The sequence below is a fragment of the Crinia signifera genome, chromosome 5, assembly GCF_055691185.1.
Source record: "Crinia signifera chromosome 5, ASM5569118v1, whole genome shotgun sequence".
Lineage (NCBI taxonomy): Eukaryota > Metazoa > Chordata > Amphibia > Anura > Myobatrachidae > Crinia > Crinia signifera.
In genome coordinates, this window is record NC_139221.1 from 130223526 (window position 1) to 130251039 (window position 27514).

Consider the following 27514-nt stretch of genomic DNA (forward strand, 5'->3'; position numbering starts at 1 on the left):
TCCCTTTTCAATAGGGTCATACCACAATAGATACCGTTGACCTTTTAAACTTATACAGTGGTTGTCCGTGTGGTTATTTCAGGTCACGTGTCCGTGTGAGTTATTTCAGGTCATGTGTCCATGTGATTTACTTCTAAGGATAATCAAGGTTTAAGTTAGAAGAAAAGGTTAATCACAATAATGCAATAGGTGCCTTAGAGAAAGCGAGGGCTGTATAGGCATGAGGGAATATAAGAGTCTGTGCAGTTTGTGATGGTATGACAAAGCTGGAAATAGAGTTCACTTACCCATAGAGGTGCAGTGTTGTTGGGTAGCCAATCAGGTGTAGAAGGGGTGGTAGCTTAGGTAGTGGTATATAAGGGGTAGTCAGGTGATCCATCTTCCTTTTGAGTCTGGATTCCCACCCTCCCTCCCTTGTTCTAAACTACCACCTGGCCTTTCGGCCTTCACCCAAATTTGGCTCTCACTAATTTCAATATTAGCAAAAAGGAAAAAAAGAGAAAAGATTGTCTTCTTTTTTTGGCGCCAAAAAAAGAAGACAATCTTTTCTCTTTTTTTCCTTTTTGCTCATAACCCATTGTCTTTGGCTGCACCCCCACAGAGATCACATATAAATTAAAGGATATTGTCTCGCTTGGGGCCTCATTAGGTGCTATAGCACCAACCAGTGCAGACTTTCCAACTCCCCTTCCCCTTTTTTTGACTAATTTCAATATTAATTGGCGGGAGGGCGCTCTCGATCAGCCGTCAAGTTTGAAGTACAGGAGGTCACTGTGAGGTATTGCCACCCTCTGCCAGGAATGCTGGTGAGTCCTGCCCCCGAGGGGGGACGTTGGACACTTACCAGAACTGTCCTCACCATGCACTAGGAGGGGCGGCAAGACAGTCACAGCACAGGCTGTGCTTTGAATCCAATGGGGGGCGGTTCATCGCCCTGGTTACAAGTTGGGGCATTGTAGTCGCCGCCATTGTTAACGTTTTATGACTTAGCTGGTCTCCAAGCGCTCTCCAGGCCATCCCTTTTCAATAGGGTCATACCACAATAAATACCGTTGACCTTTTAAACTTATGCAGTGGTTGTCTGTGTGGTTATTTCAGGTCACGTGTCCGTGTGAGTTATTTCAGGTCATGTGTCCGTGTGATTTACTTCTAAGGGTAATCAAGGTTTAAGTTAGAAGAAAAGGTTAATCACAATAATGCAATAGGCGCCTTATTGTGAATTTCCTGAGACTTCATCATAAGGTTTCTCAATAGGTCAGTTACTGAACAATAGCAGAAGTTAGCTTACTGTCACACACAGCAGTTGCTGACAGTAAAGCTTTTTCATGTGTGCTATGGCATGATTATGTAATTGTTATATTCCCTAAAATATAAAATATTTGTTGAACATCATTATAAAGAATTAGAAAGAATAAGAAGGATGTAAATACCAATGGGAAATATATGCATCAAACATTGGAACTAAGGTCAGGAGTCGATTCAGACCCTCTACCTTGGTCCGAATTCGGCCCTTATTTCGATGGTGGGGGCCTAGGCATATACAAGATGGACGGGGCAAAAATCGCACCTAATGCCCACAGGAGGTCCTGCTTTGCAATTTCACTAGGGGGGGGAGTAGAGACCAGGCTCTGAGTGGGATGCTCACTAGGGGTGCTGCAATTTTTATTACTCCAGCAGCTAGTTATAGCTGCCGAAGTCAGTATCGGGGGAGGAGGGCAAACTGCACCTAATGCCTGCCGGGCGTCCCATTTTAAAATTTCAATGGGGGGGGGGGGGCAGGATGTGGGTTTGATGCCCACTGGGAATGCCGTATCAGTAAAGTACACTACAGTACATCGGCACCCCCGGCAAGTATTACACCCGCAGCCCAGTCTCCCCCTCCTCCCCTACTTAAATTTGAAAGCACGACACCAGGCCTGAATTTGGCGCAGTGTCAACCCCCCCCCCCTGTACTGATTCCAAAATTTCAACAGCTGCGGGACCCGTACATTGCACCCAATAGATACTCTCTCCACCTCCCAGACAAGCAGCATCTCTGAATCCCTGCCTGCAACACATGGCGAGCATTGTCAAAATGCACCACCTAGTGATGGACATCGATGGTTGATGTTTTGTAACTATGGTTTTTCTTTCGATTGTAGTGGTTTTAGCATTTGATAGTGCTGTTTGGATGTTTGTCATCAAATGAAAATTATTCAATGGTGTTCCGATGGTTGACTTTTTCTTTAGTTCCTCAGAGCTGCCCTGGCCCTGGTGCAAAAACTGGAAAATTTGGAAAACAAAACAAAAATATGATATAACCTCGACAAAAAGAGAGAGAATCCATTAAGAACTTGGAAAAGGAAAAAAGCAGTATAACAAAGCGATGTGACAAAGGTGGCAGCATCGCCACCTTGAATAAAGATAACTATACTAAGGAAATTTGTAGGGTTATGGTATGCATCATCGACTGTCTCATGACTGTCTCATCAAATGATCGACAGTCACAAAGTCGACAGGGTCAAAAGGTCAACAGTGTCTAAAGGTTGACAGGTAAAAGGTCGACATGGTTATATGGTCAACATGAAAAAGGTAGACATGGTCAAACGGTTGACAGGTAAAGGTCGACATGGTTAAAATGTTGACATGTCCAAAAGGTGGTCATACAAAAGGTCAGCATGAGTTTTTAATGTTTTTAAGGTGTCTATGTCGACATAGGTTGACATGGACACTGTCTAAGTGTACCGTGTCCCCTCACATGGCTCGCTGCACTCGCCATGCTTCTTGCTCGGTGACTGGCTGCGTTTGGCACACTATTTTATTCCATGCCCTAGTGCAGTGGTTCCCAACCTTTTTTCTCTCCCGTACCCCTTGATTAGGCTTTTCATTGATGAGTACCCCCTGAGCGGTATGTGTATCCTTATGCATGTCCTTATATTAAGGAGTAGCGGACAGGAATCGTGCCCTTCCGTGTCTGGTCGCTGGTTGTATATTGTCTCCAGGGTTCCCACTAACACCTGTAGGATTAATGCCGCTGCTTCTTCCACCCGTGTCAGTGCAGGGCAGATGATCGCTGATGTCTGAGGGCAGCATGGGTAGCTCCCATTGGATTGCTTGTCTGGCAAAAGCACAATGAGATGCTGATGACGCTGAAGACAGAACCATAAGTGAGACAACATGGTTCTTCTCCATAGCAATGGGTCTTCTTCTGCCATCAAAGACTTTTTTTCATCTTCCGCCATTACCAATATTATTTTCAAGTACCCCTAACTGGTCTGCAGAGTACCCCCAGGGGTACTAGTACCCAAGGTTGGGAACCACTGCCCTAGTGGATGGTAGGGCATGAAATACTGCCTGTCAGCACATGTCGGCTGAAAATTTAGTAAAAAAAAATGCATGTCAACCTTTTTTATTTTAGATTGAGTAATTTTTATTGGTTTTGCAAAAGAAAGCAAACAATGACATCACAGACAGTAGTGCTACAGAAGATATGTATAGCAAATATGGCATGTCTGTAACTATATACATACAGCAAAAATAGAAGAGTATTCATATACAATCACGTACGTAATATAAGTGCACAAATACCTGGAGGTGCCATCCGGGTTCCAGAGAACAGTAAAGTGGAAGGAGGTGCAAACATAAAGTCATGTCTCATGAATAAATATTAATCGCCATCAAATTGCAAAACAAAACAGTCATAGGTCGAAAGCACTACTGTCGGAAATAAAATAACCCACTATTTAGCCTACAAAATCTAGACTTACTTAAATCTCAAAAAGAGAAAAACCCCAGAAAAACCCACTAGCGCTTAAAAGGAAAACCACCCAAAAGGCCCAAAGCACCCCCCCTCCCCCCCACCATGTACAACCCATTAACCATTAAGGTGCACTTGGTTCCCATTAACCCCTATACCATTTTAAGCTATACTAATCTGAACAAACTCCCCCCCCCCCCCCCCCACCCTGTTCCAGGATATTGAAACAAGGATATGTCAGGGGCAATGGACTCAGACCCTAAGCGTAGGCGGATCGAAACCCAGCTATCCCACCATTATACTCAATGACAGTGTCGTATTTAATATATAATTCAGGATTGCATATTATAAATGAAGATATCTATGGCAAAGGTACAAACAGGATATATGTAAATGAGGCAACCTCAACAAAGTAAAAATAATAATAATGAAAGGAAAAGAGGATGTGAAGGGGGGAAGAGACATTTCAAAAATCAGTACAGTGTAAATCCTCAATCTGGCCAGTCCGCAAAACCATGAAATAAAGGAGAAATGGCAACAAACTCCTATCTAACATGGTGGGAACATTCATGATAATGACCAAAACACTTAGATAAAAGGTTGCATAGTCGTGCAGTTGTCATTAGATGGAAGCAAAGCGATCCTGGATGAGCTTCTACAGCAAATATGCAAACAGGATATATATATATAGATAGATAGATAGATAGATAGATAGATAGAGATAAAGAAACATCAATAGAGTAAAAAATAATAATAACAAAATTAAAAGGGGCATCGTAAAGTCAGTACGGTGTAAAGCAGGGGTGGGGAACCTTTTTTGTGCCAAGGGCCGTTTGTATGGTGAAAAAATCCTTCGGGGGCCATATGTAAACATTTCTCTTACAAATTGTCCTGCTGCAGCAGCCCCACGCTCCGACGGCTGCCGCTGAATAGGACAGACAGTCTCTGGCTGCTGTTGATTAAGAGGAATCTCACAAGAACTACCGTCCTCTCCGAGATTCCCCTGTACCTGACTCCTGGCAAAGCCGCGGGGCAGGTGGGAGGGCCACTCAGACCAGCCACAGGGGCCGCATACGGCCCCCGGGCCTGAGGTTCCCCACCCCTGGTGTAAAGCATCAGTCTGGCCAGTCCTCTAAAACAGGGGTGCTCAAGCTATTATGCTCTGGGACCCCCTCAGACAATAAGAATAATACAGGACCCCAGCAAGTTACTACTGAATGTGTGTTAAGTGAAGTGACTGCTTTTGTGACAGGGAGGCAGTGGGTAATGGGGGGGACGACGACACAAAAGGGTGACGGGGGATAGAAGAGGGAAGCAGTGGGTGTTTACTTAATGAGTTATACCTTGTCCCACCTTCACAGACACATTAGCCTAACGATTGGCAACATGTCGTGACCCCATGCTGAGGTGGTCGGGACCCACTTTGGGGTCAGGACCCACAGTTTGAGAACCGCTGGTCTAAAATAACAAACAATTCAACAAGACTCCTCCAATCACTGACAGATTAGAAAAGTCATCAGCCTGATGGTCAGCAACATGGAGTCGCGACCCCATGCTGAGAAGGTTGGGACCCACTTTGGGGTCAGGACTCACAGTTTGAGAACCACTGCTCTAAACTATGAAATAAAGGAGAAATGGCAACAAACTGTTCTCCAATATCACAGGAGCAATTAGGAGAATGTCCAAGATACCTAGGTAAAAGGCCCCATAGTCGTGCAGTTTTCATTAAATAGAAGTGCGGAGGTCTCAGGTGAGCTGCACTAGTTGCAGAGCAATTAGGTAGAACAGACCAAGGTATCTCAGATATAGATATATTTCCCTGAGAGCACAAATCTAGGATATATAGAGACATAGGAGCCACTGGGGCTGCAGCAAGATTGTGGTCAGGTATAAAGTTCTCAGTCTACCTAGACACCTCAGTGCATTTCACACTGATGCATGGGGAGAAAAAATATCCATAAGTTCGCTGACAAGTCTATCTGCCGAGGCATTAACAGCCTGCACAATTTGATGTAGTGAAATTTGATGCAGGTGTGGTACTAAGGTACTTGGCAGAAGGGACAAAGGTGCAGAAGTGATCCCACCATCAAAGATAAGTGTCAATAGACACTGGTGATGGCTAGCACGTCACCAGCTGTACAGGGCAGCAAGTCACCCCGCACCTACTCCACACAGCGACATACAGCACTCAGGTCCAGAGGTTTTGATGTTGTTGAGACACGGAGATCACTCTGGTACCAGCCGATAACCCCAGTAGTTGCAGCAGCCCACAGCAAGCACCACAGTCCAGCGAAAGTGAGAGTTGAGCAAGATGGCGCAACCGCGGCAGCGGGTCCCTACTGAGACTGCTTCCTGCTTTCCCCGCTATAAACTCGGAGAGACATCAAGCGCACCTTAATCTGTCTCAATATATATCCTAATGGCTGCAGGGCATGCAGAAATAACAGGAAGGTCTGTGGGTCACCAGGTGGCAGGGTGTAAGCTGGAGATCATTAATATGCTTTGGAAGATGCAGGAAACTTGTCCCAGTAACAGGCAGTATATTGCAGCATTCCTGCAGCTTATCCATGTTCACAGGGCAGGCGACAGAGGGGTCAAGGGGGACAAGTGTGATGGGCCCCAGAGATCTGAAGGGCCCCAGAGTTTCCATACTCCGACACGGCCACTGCCTGTACTAGCTGACCTGTCAGTGACCCTTGCGGCCCGGCCGTCTACTGTGCACCATCTGTTTTTGGGGAGGTCTGACTGACTCACTGTGTGCCACTGCTGTCTACTGTGTGTGCGCCCTGCCACTTGGCGCACAGAGCCATCTACTCTGTATGTGCGCACGGCCTGGGGCCTCAGGCGCACAGCAGTACCCGCCACTGGTGCTGTGGCCTCAGTCTCCTGTACTTTTACTGCGCATGCGCGGGTCATCTGTTCCACACTCTGCGTACGACCTGCCCTGCCTGCTCATAGTGCTCAGCATTCTTTTGTGAAAGGTGACAGACCAACAGCAGCAGGAGCCAGCAGGAAGCAGCAGCCAGGAGCCAAGTCAGCAGGACTGAGAACAAGAGTCTGCACCTGAAAGCAGGATCTGGAGCAGCAAAAGGTTAAATGAGGCTCATGCAGAAGAGCGTTGTGTGGATTTGGGATTAGGTGGGGGCCCCTAGAAATGTCATCGTACAGGGCCCCAAGATTTCTGTTGCCGGCCCTGGATAGCAGCACTGGAGGCCGTGCATCCCTATCGCTATTGTCCCTACACTCGGAGCGATCTTGGATCATTTTCTAAGTGATCTAGTCAGAATACTTAGAAAATGGGCTGAAATCGCCTCGCGTGTAGGCCCCATTTACTTGAAATGTCCTGGTTTAAGTCCACATCTAGACATTTTATACCTTTTTATCCCAGTTCAAATATTTCTGTTGTTAACAAATATTCAAGTTTATGCTGATATTTTCTCCAGACATTATCATAAAATAACAAAACTCAATATACAACATACAAATGTGTCTTTATTTCAATTAAATGGAACCCCCCCCCCCCAAAAAAAAAAACAAAAAAAAAACGGTTATGATGTAACCAGGCTAAAAATCTGAATTATTTTCTTATTTTGATAACAATGTGTAGGGGTGATATTGTTATTTATACATTGTGAAGTTTAGTTACTGAGATTGGGTAAGACAATGACATCGATGTATTCTCTGATGTATCTGATCTTATCGCTGGTAAAGAGCACTTGCAGCATCTTGCTCCCACTTTTATATGGAATCAATTCAAACTTAGCAGTGAGTGTTTTCCCAGGTCTCACAGTCCCCAGCCTGGAAGAGGAACATACTTACATTAGTATTTTAAAAACATTTATTCAAGTAAAAATGTATCCCATACCACTGTATTCCAAATCTTATCCTCATATTTTTACAAGTGATCTAATGCATCACAGGCTTAACGGCCAAAGTATCATTGATTGCATTTGCAATGCCATCTGGGGATGTTATTAGCACTCTGTATCGCATTGAAGAATGTGATCACATTGGGTGCATGGCTGTTGTAAAGCTTCTCAGCACCCTAGGCAAAACTTCAACCTACTGCCCCCCCCTCCCCCCAAACTGCCATCTATTCCTACTTTACAACCCCATTGTAAACGTTGCCTAACGTTATGTAATGCCAGGGGGGCTCCCATAAATTGGGTGGTCCACCCAGCCCCTCAGGAAGGTGGGTGTTCCCTGGAGGCCACCCTTTTCCATCCACAAGTAGGAGGGGGCAGCAAAGTATGGGAAGGGAAGTATGCTTCAAGAGAAAGTATGGAGGTGAGGTCTTAGAAGTTGCACAGCAGCCACCTGCATTAAGTGTAACAAAGATCCTCATAGGCATACTTGATGTTTTGATAGGAAGACTTGGTGGCGACTCCCCAGATCCTGGCATCCTAGGCAGCTGCCTAAAGCTGATCAGGTGAATATATTACCAAACACAGGCAGGAACAAGGGACTGGAAGGATTCTCTCTCTCTGTTCTGCACCGAGAATAGTGCCAGAGCACATGCAAACTGTCTCCAACCAACCAGATTCTATCTATTATTTCCTAGAGGGCAGGATGTATTAAACTGAAAATGCGTTACACCCCCCACCCCTCTAGATGGCGTAACCCCGTAGAAGCCTATTGGTCTAGGGGCTGATGTAACCCCGTAGAAGCCCATGCCGCGCCACACCACACCGCACCAACCCCCGCCGCCCCACACTACTGCTCCCTAGCACCAGAACACCCCCCCATGCGATTAGTGTCTTTGCGACATACCGTAAGTGCTTTGTACGGTACATCCAGCCCAGTTTTAAATAAATAAGAAGTAGAATATAACTAGTTGCTATGAGCAACATCCCATCTTCATTAGAACTCCTATCTTAGTAAATTAACCCCTTAGTAGGACATGCCAGTAAACCAGATTCTCATCCTAATTGTATACATTGTGAGTCTGTACTTAGTATTCATGTGACTTACTCTTTTTCAAGTAATCCATTCAGTATTCCACTGCCTTCTAGTGCCAAGGCACAACCACCTAATTCCTCTGCCAGTGGGTTGGTAAATCTGACTGTAACAATAAGTGGAGCTTTAAGGACTGCTTTTCCATTCACCTGTAATGGGAACACATACATTTTAGAAGAGAGAACACACACCTGTAAAAGGATGATAAATACAGTAGTGTAGATTCCCTCAATGCCAAACAGTGCCAGGATCTGCTAGCATGGCTTTATTTTACTATATGGTTAGTGTAAGTTACAACATTTAACAATTGTGGAAATTCAGCATGGTGGGTTCAACCCTTTGAGTGCCAATGTTCCTTTGAGAGATCCTCAAAATACCCGGAAAAATTGCCACTGTTCATTTTTTGGGTGCAGTATTTAACCAGACTTCAATGAATGGACTTGGCTGTATTTGTATTTATTTATACTAAAACTACAGTCACTGTGAGCGACTGGCATTTTTAGTGGATATTTTGAGGACCTCTCACAGCAACGTTGGCATTCAAAGAGTAAAACAGTGCTTGTGGGGCAGTATACCTTGGTATGACATAATGCCACTTCCTGTCAGTGCTGGTCCCACCACTAGCTGAACATCAATATTGGCGAAGATGTGTCCCCAGTGGGACACACCTCTAATCAAGCCCTGACCATCAGCAAATTTATGGGTAAGGCTGCCCCTAGGCACAACATTATCAGTTGCCCCCCATTATGTCACAGCCCCATCATGTTGGAGCATATTAAAGCAGTACCAACCTCACCCCTTCTCCACCACACAATTTCCTGGCCTTCACCCCCTCCTCTATTTCTAGTACTAACAAAAACAAGCAAACTGAATTACCTGGCATCATCTGGCCATTGGCCTAGCAGGGCTCTCATGCAAGTGAGCATGCTGTACCGCCCCCCAGCAAGTATCACCCCTAGGCCTCATGTTCCCAGTGGGAAATCCACCACTGCCCCGGCACCAGGGAAGATGTAGTGACAATTTAAACTTAGTTCCATCTACTAGCCAACTGCAGCTTCCAGAATGGGAACCTGATTGGATATTTATGTCCAATTATTACAATCTGTGATTCATTGTCCTAGGAATTTGGGTAAATATTGTACTGTATGTCCATTCACTAGATGTCTGTATAGCAGAGGAGTAAGCAGGTCCTAGATGCATTTAAAGCTGGTCTACAGCTGGTGTGCAAAACAGTTAAAGTGTGGCGGCAGATAATTGCAGGGCTAATGCATTTTAGGGCTCGCATTACGGCCACTAGTGCAATATGGTTCCTTTTTTATGCAATTCCAATGTATTTTTGCGACAGGTCACATAAAACCTTACACATCTAATGTCATTTACCTGCAATTGGGATGTAAAGGTGCTTTTCCATGCACCACAGTTGTAGATCATACAGGTTGCATTGAATATTTGTCGCAGCCCGTAACCCTTGCAAGGACTGCATACAATGTATCTTATGTGATCCTGCCCCCCCAGTAGCCGCCGAGTGAGTTGGTGGTGTATCGCATGCAGGGCATAAAGTGGTCCTGCAGAGGTGGGGGAACTCATTTCTCTATGCCGCCTAATTACACCCCTCCCCCCTCCAATAGGCAGAGACAGGGCCAGTGGTAGGGTTTTTGGCACCCCCCTGCAAACTAGAATGCTTTTCTGTGAGAATTACTGTGCAGGGCCATTGTGGAGGTTAAAATGTTCCACCTCACCATTAGAGGTGGTGGATCTCAGTTCCACCCCATTTCCCCTCACTTTAACCCCTGATCGCATGTGATACTTTGCCCCAGAGCTGCCCCCACAGTGGCAAAACAGGGGAATATTACCATGCCCTCTAGCCACCAGGCCATGCCCCCAAATTTTGGAGGTGCAATTGGGTCCCGCCTTGCACTTTTCAAAAGTTGGTAGATATAGGTTAGTACTTTATCTCTCACAATTTAATTTCTTTCCAAGTTTTGCTAAATACCCCCTTAATGATATTATTTTTTAAACAGCATAAATCACTGAGGAACAGCACAACATGTTTACTGGAATCCCTACCTCAACCTGCAGGGTGGGGGAATCCAGTGTGATTTTTCTCTCAACCAGAATCTTTTCCCTGGTGTCCTTTAATTCTCCTATTGCAGATATCTTCAAGAGGTTACTGTCACTGAGGAATAGCCTGTACACTGCATAAGGAATTAGCTGCAGAGCACTGTACTCTGAGGAAAGAAAGGATACAAGTTACAGTATACTTAAGGCCTAATTCAACATGGCTTGCTAATTACAGTATGTACAGGGGGGGGGGGGGGGGGATTGGGTACTTTTAACCCAGCCCGGATCTGATGGAGGTTCCCGGGTCCTGTTTCCCCCGCTCCAATTGCATGGAACTGGGCAGTGGGAGTAGACAGGAGAGGCTGCCGCCACAGCACAGCCTCTCTCCCCTGTTCAGTACATGCTGCTCAGTGATGTCTGCTGAGCGGGGGAGAGAGGCAGCTGCGGCAGCAGCATGTCCTCTTTCTCCCTGTGCGGGTGTCCAACCCTCTGGATGGGTGGCTGCTGGCACCTGGCCAAGGCCGCAACTCCTGCAATTTTTCTTTTTTACACCCCTGACCGGTGGCCATACATATCTCGTTGACCATGATCCTTTTTGCTGGGCCCGGCGGCGCTTTCAGGGGCCATGATTATGTATGGTTATGTACCCTGTACTTGTCATCTATTGTACTCAAATCTAAGTCACTATTTTTCTTATTTGTTTATGTACTCTGTAATTGGGTAATCAGATCCCTTGTGGCGCCATATAAATAAAGGAAAATAATGAGAGAATTCACATATAGAGTGATTATCAAACAACTGCACATGAATATTGTTTGCATTGTGCATGCACAAGTGAACACAGCAACTGAAAATGCGTATGGATCGTAAATGAAATGTAGTCACAGTTTGACTGTCAGGAAGCCAGTGTTTGGGGGAAGTAACATGCTATATTCTGGGTGTGTCCAGAAACATTGTTACCTGCTTAGCGCAACCCCCCCGCTCTGCATCCCCGCTGCTGTGCCTGTGCCCTACTATTGCTGAGCCTGTCACGCTCTGGGCAGCAGCGCAGGAAGCCTGAAGCTCAAGTCCGTCCCTCCCTCCTTCCCAAAAGGGTATTCCTGGCAGCATGAAACTCCATCTGCACTGGCTGTCAGATACTACTGTGCTACCCATGTTAACTTTCCATTTGGAACAGGAGGCAGGAAACTATTTTCCCTGCCCTCATTGTACTGAGCCCTTCCATCTACATGCTGCTGCAGAAGCAAAGCCAGTCTGGAGCAGCCGGCTTAACTCTTTGAATCCCTTCTACTGTGGGATTCAACTATTGAACAGTAAAGGTGCCCACACATGGATAGATATCGGATCCAATCTGATATCTATCCAATTACTTTTGAAATCCAGATCATGGCCACACAGAACGATTGAGTAAGCAGAGGGAGGCCAGTAGCAAGCAGGGGATTTCAAATAAATAGGGCGGCCTCTGATTGGCTGAGAGTGCAAGCACATGCCATAGGCATATATGGGGCTGTGGCTAGTCGCTGCCCGCTGTATAAAGTTGCACCTGTAGCATGGCATGGCACATGTGCCTGCGCGCTCATCAGTGCCGCAGTGGTGTGTGTGTGTGTGTGTGTGTGTGTGAGGGGTGGGGTTGTCCCAGGTCCGGGCAGAGAGTGGGCACACCTTTGCATTTGCAAATGAGACTATAAATGTATCCCTCCATGGGAGAGACACAAAAGCAACAATATTGACTATTAAATGGGAAGCATCATGTTTAGCTGTAGTCAGAGAGAAGGGAACATTATGGGCGGTATTCAATGTGAATACCTGCGAGGTGCAGCGAATCCTTTTTAGGATTCGCTGCACATTCGCCACGTTCCGGAGCCAGCGGGCTCCGGTATTCAACGGGCGGTATTCAATGAGCCTGATTCGCCATGTTTTTATGGCGAATTTGTGCTGTTTGGCGAATTTTTGACAAAAACGGTGAATCACCCTATTCAATGACCACATGGCGAATACATTTGAAGGTTTTTTTCGCCATGATTCACTGAGTAGGAATCGCTATCTTTTTATGGAGAAGTGGAATGTGAACTTTTAAAATAAAGTGTTTTGTTTTTTACATTTGGTGTCAAAAAATCAGGAATTTTATTCTGAGGAGGGGCATGCTACTTTTATTCATGTGCTGTAAGCACATGAATATATATTTAATTTTAAAAAAAATATATATTTTTTTTATTTTTATTTTTACACAGCAGCCAGCAGGGGGCGCCGGAGCCGAGCCGCTCATTACATATTCATATATTCACTGCACCCGATCGTTACGATCGTGTGTAGTGAATATACGCTCCCCTGCTGGGACCCCCGGGGGGCAGCCTGTGCTGCCTGGCACCCGGGGAGCCCACCTGCCCCCCACAAACGTTCAGGGGCAGGCAGAGAGACTTCCATCTCTCTGCCTGGCACCCTCCTCAGGCTCCCTGCGGCATTCGCCGCAGAAGCTCATATTCGCCTGTCAGGGGCAGCGAGCCCCTGACACGTTGAATACCGGAGCCCGCTGGCTCCGGAACGTGGCGAATGTGCAGCGAATCCTAAAAAGGATTCGCTGCACCTCGCAGGTATTCACATTGAATACCGCCCAACGTGTCAGGGGCTCGCTGCCCCTGACAGGCGAATATGAGCTCCTGCGGCGAATGCCGCAGGGAGCCTGAGGAGGGTGCCAGGCAGAGAGATGGAAGTCTCTCTGCCTGCCCCTGAACGTTTGTGGGGGGCAAGTGGGCTCCCCGGGTGCCAGGCAGCACAGGCTGCCCCCCGGGGGTGCCAGCAGGGGAGCGTATATTCACTACACACGATCGTAACGATCGTGTGCAGTGAATATATGAATATGTAATGAGCGGCTCGGCTCCGGCGCCCCCTGCTGGCTGCTGTGTAAAAAAAAAATATATATATATATATTTTTTTAAATTAAATATATATTCATGTGCTTACAGCACATGAATAAAAGTAGCATGCCCCTCCTCAGAATAAAATTCCTGATTTTTTGACACCAAATGTAAAAAACAAAACACTTTATTTTAAAAGTTCACATTCCACTTCTCCATAAAAAGATAGCGATTCCTACTCGGTGAATCATGGCGAAAAAAACCTTCAAATGTATTCGCCATGTGGTCATTGAATAGGGTGATTCACCGTTTTTGTCAAAAATTCGCCAAACAGCACAAATTCGCCATAAAAACATGGCGAATCAGGCTCATTGAATACCGCCCTATGTCTGCAGGATCGCAGCAGTCCAACTACAGTATATACCTCCCAACATTTACATTTGGGAAATCGAGATGTGAGCCCTCCCAGAAAAGGGGTGTGGTCTATGTCACAGGGGCGTTGCCTCACGGGGATGCAGGCCACATGCCTATTTTTCATCCCTACAGGGCATGGCCAGTACTGTGTAAGATGCTGACCATGCCCCAAGCCCCTCTGCCTCTCTGAATAGACGCGTGTATTCTCTAGTCTGCTCCCAACTCCCCCCCCCCCCAACCGCGGGACACTGCCAGCCCCCGGTGGGATGCAGGACCGTCCCTCGAAAAAGTGGGTCAGTTGGGAGGTATGCAACTAGAACTGGGAAACTCCGGCTGACAGTAGTGAGGCAAGTACAAATTTGCCCTTTTTCATCATTACTGTATTCACATTAAACAGCCCTTCAAGTTTTGCTTAGTTGTGTGTGCATTTATTAATGCCAGGCCTCTTTTTGTGAAATGCATTTTACTTTTTTGCTATGCATCACTATACCATACTTGCTGACTTTGGCATACTCCTTTCCAGGAGAAGCCCGGAGAGGAGTGAAAGGGGGAGGGTAAAGGCTTCGTTTTGGGGGCGGGGCACAGGTGATGTCATCAAGCCCCGCCCCCATGACGGGCTGAAGCCTCAATTTGCGGGTCCGTGGGTGGGGGGAGGGGCTAAAAATGCCGCGAAATGCCGCGAATTGCGTCATTTAGCCCCGCCCCCTCCCCGCGGACCTGCAAAAGTCATAGTTTTTAGACCGCGGAGAGAGGGGGAGCCGGGGCTGTAGGGAAATGCGGGAGACTTGCCCCCCTTCCCGGGGGACCGGGAGGGGGACCCGATTTGCGGGACCCTTCCGGCCATTCCAGGAGGGTAGGCAAGTATGCACTATACCCTCCAACTGTACCTTTTTGGTAGTACCATTTTTTTTTACGGGCTGTACCTTTTTTGGGTCTCCAACTGCCCATTGGTCACGCCACCTTGCTGAATTTGTACCAGATTTTGCTCTTCAGATGTTGTAGGAAAACACAATGTGTATGAGTTGCATTTAGAGAAAAAAAGATACCCAACAATAGCACAGCTGTCTGGGAACTACAGGTGGAGCTGCCATGAGGGTATTTTTGTATCATATCATACTGAGGCAGGGCTAAGGTATCATATAATGTATATGAGACATTGACTTGTTACAATAACACCCACACCCACAGCCCAAACAATTATTCCTCAAACCAGGATACACAACAAACCCCTGCTTTAGCTCCACCCACAGTAATCACATGACGAGCCATTCTTTTTTTGTTAGTCCCGGGTCCCACAATTTATGATGGCAGCCCTGTCTGTAATCATCAATTTTGAAAATAACTGAAAACTAAATTAAACCCCAATTGCACTTTATTTGTGAGACAAACTGAGCAATATATGCATTTCAATACTCACATCAAACCATATCTCCCAACTTTTGGATGCTTGGAGTCAAGACCAGGTACTTCAAAATTGTACCCAGGAGAGGGTGAGGCCTCTGGGTGGGGTATTGGTTGGGGGGGCGGGGCCTTGTACCACAACCCCCATTTTCAGCATTCGGGGCATGCCTAGTGTGGCACCCCACTGCAGGTTGGTTGCAAGAGCTGCCCAGTAAAACCCCTTCCCTGTAATCAGGGCTGCAAGGGGTTAAACTAACCTGGCCAGCACTAGGACCCTGCTGGCTGCTCTGATCATGTCCTGCAGAGAGAAGCCTGCTGGGATGCAGGAAGGAGAGGTGAGAGGTCAGCCAGGCAGCAGCACGTGTAGGAGAGAGAGAGAGAAGCAGCAGCATGGTGTGACAGAGAGCCCATGTGAGATACTGGAAGGATCACAGAAGCCAGGACTGGTGATACATGTGGGGTGAGTGTTGAGACATCCCCAGACAGAGTGCTGATAGCAGTGTCACTGCAGCCATCTGCTTACAGCCCTAAAGAAGCATGGAAAGCTATTCGGGAGAAACCCCTGTCACGGCGTGTATCTAACAGCCAGTGCAGAGTGGGAAGTCCTGTTCACAGAGAGGAATCCTGCAGCCGGACACAGTGTTGTGTGGGAGACTGAGTGAGTACTATCAATAGATGTCTGTGATCCCTGATCAAGCCATTTAAAGGGAGTGTTTGGGCCAGCTACCAACCTATCTCAAACTAAAAGAACACTTGCACAAGTTTGTGGAGGGGAGATTGCCATTCAGAGAGAAAAGTGTGTGACTATTGCCCAAGATTCTAAACGACATTGTTTATTTCTACACGTGACCTTAAACTTTGGATGCATATATATATATATATTTCTTCAGCCACTTTCTACACACATTGGTGAAAGCTGTTATTGCAAAGCGCCCTCAATTGGTAGGAACTGTCATTGCCTACATCCAATGCGCCCTCTATTGGTGACTCTGATATGACATGCATGATCTACAGCGCCCCCTATTTGTGGATTACAAACAATCGTGCACAGTTCCAATTAAACTCTTCATTATCCTTGGAGGACACTTAAGAGCAGGACAGTTCATGCTCTGAAAAACTTTAATGGTATAGATAGCATAGTAGTATAGTGACTGTTTGCCTGAATGATTAATTGTTATCATATTTACCACCAAAGCCTTATTAATTGCATTGCCTTTAATTGTATATCTTGTAACGTGATGCTTGTTGCATTTACCTAACTTTTAACCTAAATTGACTTGCAGCGGCGACCAGTTCCCTAGTTAATAAATATTATTGTCACCGCCTTTGTGTATGTTAGTTATTGTGTATATTGTTTGGGGTGTTCATCCTTCTGCCACAGGCTCCTGCTAAGGAAGAAGAAGAAGTTACTGAGTGCTGAACCCACCCATCATCTGGAAACCAGGTACAACACCACACCGTGTCAGTCAGCCTGTCACAATTGGCGTCATACCGAACAGGATCGGACATGGAAGTGCATAAAGGCAACCCCACCGCATATGACAAGTCCATCAGTGAAATGTCTGTCACACTGGATGGAATCATCAAGATGATGACGGAGATGAGGAAAACCCTAGCTGACCAGAGACTAGAACAGGAGGAAGATGAACATAGAAGATGGCGACGCGAATGTGGCAGAAGGCGCAGACAACAGTGGGATCCCCCATGGAGGTCAGAACGACTACCCACCGACCAAGTCAATGTATGCCCACAGACCGTGAGAAGACACGTAAGAGGAGGTCCACCGGCAGTGTTTCAGAACACGATGAGAGCATCCGGTGTGATACAGTCAAGGGATAGACCGCGAACCGGCCCAAGAAGAATGTCAGGTCATGTCCTGTGGTTCAACGTACCACGCGGGTATGGCTTCATTCAATGCACAGATACCGGGCGAAGCGTGTATGTGCATTACACCGCCATTCAGCATGCCGACCCTGAACACAACTTCCGGAGCCTGAGAAATGGCGAAGCCGTGGAATTCGAACTGGCGAACGGGAAGAGAGGCACCAAAGCCACCAACGTGACTGGTCCGAATGGAACACTGGTGCAAAGCAACAGACACGCTGCAGAGCAACGCCAACATTGGCACTATCCACGCTATAGAGAGCCTCCACCGTACTACCAGCAAGAGTACAGCCACAGCAGAAGTAGAGCCGGACCAAGAGAGGTCAAGATTGAGAGTGAAAGGCTTAGCAACAACCCTCTTCGACCAGAACCTGACATCACGAGGCAACGCAAACTGCTGAGAGAAAGCGAGAAACCGTTTGTGCGGAGTGAGGCAGTCCACCAGAACTGGCAAGAAACGACCAGGCCTCAACTTTCCCCTGAGCCGACGCTGGAGTATATACCCAAGATGGACGATGCCGACTACCGAGTGGCAAACCTCAGGCCGGGAAATGCCAGGGTGATCGACCCGAAGAGAAGCCCTGATATTGTGGTCCACATGGCTGTGACACAGAGAGTGGAGCCATCAAAAGCCGAACGGTCGGAACCAGCGATGCCACCACCTGAACCCAAGGCTGAGAAAGTAACGCTGAAGAGAGATGAGAAGGCCGAGACCTGTCCTACCGGAGTGAAGCCTGTAATGAAAGGCGAGTACACGACCATATCTGGAGAGGAATGTGCCTTCAGGATTCGGCAGGCGATACAAAGATCCAAGTGGCGAGACCGAGAGGCGAGATGTGCTTAGAGCGATCGCACACCGTGAGAGTGGGCACCATCTATGGACGTCGTTGAAGCACCTGGACCACAGATGGATGGGAGTCCTGTGGCAGGGGCATGGTTGACCCAGGGAGCCCACTTTAAGATAGCCAGGTGACAGCAGAAAGGTAGTAATGCGTACTTGTTATGGAATGTATAATTGTTTGTACCTGTTTTATTTGACTATTTAAAATGTTTGTCATGGACATTGAAAGGACTTTTTGCAGGAGTTAATGTCCATTTGGTTGCCTGCGGACAGGCATATTTCCAGCATGGGGGTATGTGGCACCCCACTGCAGGTTGGTTGCAAGAGCTGCCCAGTAAAACCCCTTCCCTGTAATCAGGGCTGCAAGGGGTTAAACTAACCTGGCCAGCACTAGGACCCTACTGGCTGCTCTGATCATGTCCTGCAGAGAGAAGCCTGCTGGGATGCAGGAAGGAGAGGTGAGAGGTCAGCCAGGCAGCAGCACGTGTAGGAGAGAGAGAGAGAAGCAGCAGCATGGTGTGACAGAGAGCCCATGTGAGATACTGGAAGGATCACAGAAGCCAGGACTGGTGATACATGTGGGGTGAGTGTTGAGACATCCCCAGACAGAGTGCTGATAGCAGTGTCACTGCAGCCATCTGCTTACAGCCCTAAAGAAGCATGGAAAGCTATTCGGGAGAAACCCCTGTCACGGCGTGTATCTAACAGCCAGTGCAGAGTGGGAAGTCCTGTTCACAGAGAGGAATCCTGCAGCCGGACACAGTGTTGTGTGGGAGACTGAGTGAGTACTATCAATAGATGTCTGTGATCCCTGATCAAGCCATTTAAAGGGAGTGTTTGGGCCAGCTACCAACCTATCTCAAACTAAAAGAACACTTGCACAAGTTTGTGGAGGGGAGATTGCCATTCAGAGAGAAAAGTGTGTGACTATTGCCCAAGATTCTAAACGACATTGTTTATTTCTACACGTGACCTTAAACTTTGGATGCATATATATATATATATTTCTTCAGCCACTTTCTACACACATTGGTGAAAGCTGTTATTGCAAAGCGCCCTCAATTGGTAGGAACTGTCATTGCCTACATCCAATGCGCCCTCTATTGGTGACTCTGATATGACATGCATGATCTACAGCGCCCCCTATTTGTGGATTACAAACAATCGTGCACAGTTCCAATTAAACTCTTCATTATCCTTGGAGGACATTTAAGAGCAGGACAGTTCATGCTCTGAAAAACTTTAATGGTATAGATAGCATAGTAGTATAGTGACTGTTTGCCTGAATGATTAATTGTTATCATATTTACCACCAAAGCCTTATTAATTGCATTGCCTTTAATTGTATATCTTGTAACGTGATGCTTGTTGCATTTACCTAACTTTTAACCTAAATTGACTTGCAGCGGCGACCAGTTCCCTAGTTAATAAATATTATTGTCACCGCCTTTGTGTATGTTAGTTATTGTGTATATTGTTTGGGGTGTTCATCCTTCTGCCACAGGCTCCTGCTAAGGAAGAAGAAGAAGTTACTGAGTGCTGAACCCACCCATCATCTGGAAACCAGGTACAACACCACACCGTGTCAGTCAGCCTGTCACACCTAGCACTCCTTGAGCAGCCATAGCTACCATCCCCACACTGCTAGATGCCATGTACGGCAGAACAGCAGTGATCACCAGGTGCTCCCATGAACCCATGACCACAGAGGCCCCATCCTTACTACACATGCAAGTTATTACATATGTTGTTGTTACGGTATCTGTTGTTATTATATAGTATACAGCTATGATATTATTGGTTTGGTATCCAGTCACTTGGTCGACAATTTCTAGCTCAATAGTCACTAGGTTGACCACTATTGGACGGCAGTGACTAGGTCAACACCTAAAAATGGTTGCCATACCTTAGGTCGACAATGACAGGAGGTTTACACAATCTTAAGGTTTACATGGTCAACACTCAAAAGGTCGACACAAGTTTTTCCCTTTTTTTGGGTTTAGACTGGCTTGGTTCATACTTTAATTTTGAAGTGGGCTCAGAGTGAGAAAATAATACTCCTGGGAAGCATGGCGGGCGCAGTAAGACATGCGAGGGGACGCGGTAAATTTATATGGTGTCAAGTCAACATATTTTGACACAGACACGAAAACGTTAAAAACCCATGTCGATCTTTTGATTGTCGACCATGTATATGTCGACCTTAAGCATGCGTCGACCTTCTGTCAATGTCAACCTATGGAACGTCGACCACTTTAGGTGTCAACTATTAGTGGTCGACGTAATGACTGTTGACCTAGACATTGTCAACCCATTAAACCATAACCAATTGGTTTCTGGTAGCAATTATGCACATCACTTCATTTCTCATATATTTTATAATATCAATTTTACAATCATACATAACTTACCTTCTTTTGGTTTTATTTGAATGAATTTGGCTTTCTGCCATATTAGCATCATGTTTGTGCCATTGTACTCCAGGGTCTGAGCATTGATGTTTAGGTTTAGTTTTTTCTTTTGAGATGTTAAATTAGTAATCAAAGCTATTAGCTGGACATCCTGACCAAAAACTGGAGGTTCTTTTAATTTGAGTTTCATATTTAATCCAATCTTTGCAAGAGGGTTTCGATCGTTGGTGCCAGGAACTCGGTTGATGGGGTCTTGACCACTTGGATTGTTCTTCTTTTCTAAGGCTTTTTTAAACACAAGCCTTTCTTTTTCTGATCCTAGCAGGATACATAATAGATTTGTGATATAACAATGCAAACAGACTGGCAGTAGTAATGTAGTAAACTTTACCTTACTGTTATTGAAGGCCTTTGCTATATCATATGGTTATTGCATAATCGCCATGACCATATAAGAAGCTTAGTAATTATGTAGCTCGACAATCTTCATAAATGTGTGTGATTTATATAGGATTCATAGGCGAATCTAGAATTATGGTAATGGGTGGTCCCAGATCTAGACATAACAGCAGGGGTACCTTTTTGCGGCGTAGCCGCGCGTCAAAAAGGGGGTGTGGCCTCATGGGAAGGAGGCGTGGTATCACAAAAAGGGGTGTGGTATTACACTTTAGACCATACACAGTAATGCCCATTACACATTTTAGCAAACTCCGTAATACCCATTACACATAAAGCCACACACCGTAATGCCAATTACACATACGGCCACACACCATAATGCCCATTACACATTGTGCCACACATCATGATGCCCATTACATACTATATAACAAACCATAATGCCCATTACATATTTGCCACATAAGTGCTGCTTACCTACGTGCTCATTCCTAGGGGGTTCTTGCTTGATGGCACCATAGTACCCATTACACATGATGCCGCACACTATAGTACCCATTACACATGATGCTACACAACATAGTACCCATTACACATTATGCCGCGCACCATAGTACCCATTACACATGATGCTGCACACATAATGCCGCTTACACATGATGCTGCACACCGTAATGCCCCTTACACATTAAGCGACATATTATGCATAATGCCCCCACATACCGCCACTTTTAGCATCCCTTAAGCAATGCCCCCAAAAGTGCCACTTACTGTAAATTTTTATATGAGCCTTCACTGCTGCTGCAGGGAGAGATGGAGAGCAGTGCAGCTGCTTCTATGGGGAGAGGAGCAGAGTGCAACGCAGAGCACGCTCCCACACCCCTCCTGGTGCCCCCTCTAGCCGAGTGGACATTTTAAATATTGATGAGGGGGGGTGGGCTGAGGTGAAAGCGGGGAGAAGAATTGGAGCGGAAGCTGCAGGGGTGACAGTCATTGACAGCTGGGCAGAGAGCAGGGGCCTGCCCGGCTGTATTCAGAGCACTGCAGGTCACGGCTGTTTGAAATAATACCCCTTCCACAACAGAAAATGCAGGGATTTACCCGGGAATATGGTCCCAGGATCATGCAGGGACATTCCCAGGCTGACCCCTTATACACCAGCCTAGTCCCTGCATTTTCTGGTGTGAGGGGGAGAGACAACCACTCCCCTCTCCCTACCCCCCTTTAACCAACCAGCTATATCTTCGGAACCAACTGACCCATTTACATGAGACCAGTATCATATTGCAGAACTTTTGAGTTGGCTTCGAATGATTTTGGTCCCGTGAAACTGGGCTGTTTGGTTCCAGAGAAATCTGCCCTCAAAAACGGTTTAACCTCAATATCCCAGGAACCAATTAACCCATATGGATCCAGCCTGGTATCAGATTAAAGGCCCAGCGATTTGGGTTCGACTGAGATCAACCTCGAGCTTCAGTGATGCCGAAGGGGGAACTGGCAGCCGTTGAACTGGGTGGGGGTCGGAATTAGCGGGTCCCATGTTATCCTATAGGGAAAACGTTCCAGCTTTGCCTGGCCGTATCTCTGGTTCCCAGGGGGCTAGAGACATGGGGCTGGGCTCGTTGGAAAGCCCCATCCCTCAGCTACAAAATGGGCTAATGGGTGGTCCTGTGCACCCCCGGACCACCCCCTAGATTCGCCTATGATAGGATTGTTTGGCTTCAGTTACTGATACCAAACTGAGTGCAAGTTTGTCCAAGGAGGAAGAGGAGATTAATGAACTAATATTTTATTAGTATTATTTTGTACAAGTTCCCAATTTTCAACCCATTTTATTTTAATGATAAAAAAATATATTTTCTTAACAGTAAGATCGAGGGCCAGATGTATCAAGCTTCAAAGAGTGATAAAAAATGGAGAGTGACAGCCAGCCAATCAGCTCCTACCTGCTATGTTACAGGCTGGTTTTGAAAAATGACAGGTAGCAGCTGATTGGCTGGTTGTTTATCACTCTCCATTTTATCACTTTTTGAAGCTTGATACATCTGGCCCTATGAATGTGTAGCCCCAGTTAACAAGGTAATACGCTTTAAATCATGATTATTTACATCATAGATATCACATTTACCTTCCTCATATTTGTAAGTATGAGTAATATCCATTCGGCCGTCATTCCCGACATTCTTAGTGCTGATTTGTCTTCCAACCGATTGGCTGTCATGGTAAAGCCTTTCTGCTTTAGATTTATCTGGGCCAGTAATCCATTTAATAATGTCAGCATTGACCTCAGCAAACACAAAAGGACCATCGTAAGCAAGATGAATATCTCCTTCTTTTATGGCTTTGACAGAAGCAGGTCCACAGCAATATATACCTGAAAAGTATAATATCAAGAAGATTCATGTTTATGGATACAGAGATAACTAAATAACCTACGGAGCCCCATCTTCTAGGATATCTGTTACATGAGTGCAGTAGATGTTCACAGAATGACATATAGAAGAGCTGCCTGACAACTTTCCAATATATTGTGCAGCACGGACACTGTAATGGTTAGCATTACTGCCTCGCAGCACTGAAGTCATGGGTTCAATCCCCACCATGGCCCTAACTGTGCAGAGTGTGTATATTCTCCCCGTACTTGTGTGGGTTTCCTCCGGGTACTCCGGTTTCCTCCCGCAATCCAAAAATTTAGGGTAGGTTAATTGGCTTCCAACAAAAATACAAAGAGTATTCCGGATGAAGTAATCCCGGATCGGTGGTAACCCTAACAGGACCATATGTGGTCTTTTGTGACTGTATATTACCATTGCTTTCTTCCTGGGGTGTTGCATCTAACACTTGCCACCCACTGTACCCAGATGGTAAATCCCTTCGTTCCATCCAGCTCTCATTCCAGACATGAAAATTCCTACAGAAAAGAAAATAATATTCAGTATGTAGCTAATAGACTATTCCTAGCTATTAGAAGGTTGTAATTTTGTTACACAGACAACAAACAAGTACTAAAGAAAAACCCACAGAAAATTGTAAAATTAAATATAGCACATGGTTGAAGACTAGGATGGCTATACAGTAAGTGATACATTTTGTAACCACTGTACTGTACATTTGGCACCTCGGCTTGGTGCTATTATTCAAGAATAAGTACCTACGTAAATGTGGATGCTTTGGATTGGTATATATCATTTTATGTCGATATTTTAAAAAGTTGATATAACTTTTCTAAATTAAGAATCAACGTTACAACTGGTGGTATTATCCAAATATCTATGCTTTTCGGTTTTAAATATATATAAATTATTTGATATCAAAAACTCTCATAATGGCTAAAAGAGAACATTTGACAGATAAGAATATTTGGAAAATACATCCACAAATAGAGATCAGAATCTACAGTATGTTTTTGGATTTTTTTGTTACTGGGAAATCACTGTAGACAATATACTTGCGATACTCCATGAGGTGGGAGCAGGGCCGGACCGACCATCTGGCACTTCTGTCAAAAGCCAGAAGGGCCGATGGCCAGGTGTGATGATTTTCGCCATTCGTTTACATGCTGGTCTGAGAGGGGATGGTGGAGCAGAGCAGACTAGGAGAGAGGTGGATGGAGCTGAGTGGCATTTGCATATGCAACTATTTCTATGACACTCACAGTGACGGACTGAGTTGGAGTTGCAGCGCGCGCTGGGAGGAGGAAGGGACAGTGTGTCATGTGCCTCCCTCCGGCTCCTCCTGTGGCGCTTGCTGTGTGACAACGGATGCGCTGCGGCGTGAGTATGAGCATGACGGGATGCCGTGTTATGCAGTGCAGTATTCTCGCTGGGCAGTAAAGCTGCGCAGCCTGGCCGGAAGCCCTGACAGGAACCCGCACCCCAGACTGCACTCCTGTGTCTCTGTGCCCTCCACTACCACCTGCCTGGGTGGTGCAGCACTGGAGTCCCAGCTACTACTAATACAGGCCCAGGCCCCACTGGAAGAGAGGACTGGTCTGGACTGGGCCTGGCATGGCTCCTGAGACCTCTGCTCCGACCAGCTGTCTTCTTCTGCTGACTGCCTTCCTGCCCTCCTAGACAGGGTGAGTCTGAGTGAGTCCTGACTGGCCCTGCCTGAGCCCAACTCTATGAGCATGTAATCCCCCATGGCATCAAGCATGAAGGCCCTGGCATTGAGTAATAAATCCCTGGCTATTAACAAGTGGGTAAGCGGTACTTATATGGCATAACATGTAGTAGCCATTACGGTGTGTGGTATAATATGTAAACATCACAGTGTGTTGCATTATGTGTAATGGGAATTAAGGTGTGTGCCACAATGTGTAATGGGCATTATGGTGTGTTCCATAATGTGTAATGCTTCGTCACGTAAGGGTCACGTCTGCTGCTGGTGGTCCTGTGTGCTCGAAATGCCAGGGCCGATTCCTGGGTGGGAGCCACAATATACCCTGAGGTGGTTAACACATGAAGGACTTTGAGGTAGCTTTATATTAGGTAGCTTTATTTGAGAAAAAGGAGTCTACTCTTTCAAATGATGTGACTGCTGATACTGTTCTTTGTTTTATTGGCTTGTGTGATCACCAGGGAATGCCTTTGCACTGCAAAAATCATTATGAAGTCAAGGAATTGATGCCAACTTAAAAAGAGTTGTCACAAAGCAACAACGTAACCTTCTTTGCACATATTCACTTACATATCACTGCACATCTGGTTCCTGGTCCACCGCTGGAGATTTCTCTTCTGCAATTCAGGTTGCTATAGGTGCAGCAGCAGGGTCTCCCCAGCGGGGGATTATGAGTAATTCTTCCCACTGGTTGATGGGTGCCTCCATATTGAGCCAATTGAATCCAGTTTGAGCTGCCCACAGGCAACCAAACCCAGTACATCCAGGGCTATTAACCTAGTCCTCAGGTCTTCCAAATCACCAGTGCAATATTATATTTTTCTCTGCTGTGTTGCTAACCTGTGAATTATTGTGGTTGCTACTCCAGCATAGCCACTTCAGTGCAGTTAGCATCTTCAGCATTCCTGACTCAAATGCATTCTGGTTTAATTCTGTGTCCAAGTGCATTCTGGTTTAATTCTATGTCCAAGTGCATTCTGGTTTAATTCCATGTCCAAGTGCATTCTGGTTGAATTCTGTGTCCAAGTTTAACCACGGTGTTTAAGAGCATTCCGATTCCATCTTGGTGTCCAAGAGCATTCTGGTTCTATCCCAATGTCCAAGATCATTCTGGATCCGACCCAGTGTCCAAGAGTATTCTGGGGTTCATCCCAGTGTCCAAGAGCATTCTGGGTCAATCACGGTGTCCAAGAGCATTATGGGTCAATTTAGGTGTCCAAAAACATTCTGGGTCAATCCCGGTGTCCAAGAGCATTCTGGGTCAATCCCGGTAACCAATAAAATTATGGTTCAAACCCAAACTTCTAAACATACTGGTTTAATTATAGTATCTAAGAGCATAACATTGTTAAGGAGCCCATACACGCTCCGTTGTGGGCATACGTTTTGTACTTAAATAGTACACATTGCATCGCATCGCATGCCTTGTGCATGCATTGTGCATGCATTGTGCATGCGATGCGATGAAAAGCTAGTACAAAAAGTATGTGCAGCACATACTTTTTGTACTGTACGATGAGATGCGTGGGAGCACGCATCTCAAACTACGAAACGGAGCCGCAGCGATCGCTGCATGTATGGGCTCCTTTAGGACTATTATGTCTGTGTTCCTGCTTCCTGCAGACCTCTCCACATTATCCTCCTATTCACCAGCACCAGTAACTATCTATGAAAACATTGGCATCACAAGGTGGGTGTGGCCCACAATCGTGTGTCACCCTCAAATGGTATGACACCAATGTGCCGGCTTCTCTGCATTTAGAGGAGCTGGGTGCTATAGTGTGATATTCTCCTGCAGAGCTCAGCTCCTGTCACAGAGGAGGAACTGGCACTACAAACAGCCCTGTAATTGTTGGCAGCTAATGTAAATTCCCCAGGGGTGCTGTGCTTGCCCCCCTAGTGACTGAAAAAGAGTTATCTGTGAGGCCATGCACCCTGTTTGGGCAGACATGCCTCTGGCACAGGGGGAGTAATGCAGAATGAGCAACTGTGCACACCTGGTGATGACTGTATCCAACCCTGGCATATGAGAAAACTACAGTATATTAGAGATGTGCAGGTTCTGATTTACTCTGATTTCAAAGCAAGATCTTATTGCCTATCCCAAATCACATGACATTTGTTGACAGTCGATAGCCAATAAGATCCTGCTTTGAAATCAGAGTAAATCAGTGCCTGCACATCTCTACTGTATATCAGACCTTCCAGTTTTTGTCCCACCCCCTTTGTTTTGACCAAGACTCATAGTCTGATTCCACAGACAACCACATCCCATCATTGAAATAAGGGTGAAATGTTATAGGGTGTGATTTTTTTTAGTCATGGGGTCCCCCCGAGAACAACCAGCCCGTGCTCATTGAGTTATTCCTGGTTTCCCAAATACAGGGGGGTAGTATTTTGCGTGCCCTTACTCTTTTAGTCCCCTGTATTTTTGGAA

At 46.0% G+C, this 27514-nt stretch overlaps 1 protein-coding gene across 2 annotated transcripts in view; it reads right to left on the minus strand.

Annotated features, from left to right (window-relative positions):
• Window positions 1-3953: 3953 nt before the first annotated feature.
• The window catches only part of LOC146080589 (protein-glutamine gamma-glutamyltransferase 5-like), a 125732-nt gene continuing 102171 nt past the window's right edge, over window positions 3954-27514 (minus strand). For both annotated transcript variants that reach the window (XM_083188040.1, XM_083188041.1), the window contains exons 8-13: window positions 23766-23869; window positions 23087-23332; window positions 20560-20877; window positions 10760-10920; window positions 8708-8841; window positions 3954-7534 (exon numbers count right to left, since the gene is read on the minus strand). In XM_083188040.1, the coding sequence (XP_083044166.1) occupies window positions 7375-7534; window positions 8708-8841; window positions 10760-10920; window positions 20560-20877; window positions 23087-23332; window positions 23766-23869 (1123 nt within the window). In that variant the 3' untranslated portion in view covers window positions 3954-7374. The remainder of the gene's footprint in view (window positions 7535-8707; window positions 8842-10759; window positions 10921-20559; window positions 20878-23086; window positions 23333-23765; window positions 23870-27514) is intronic.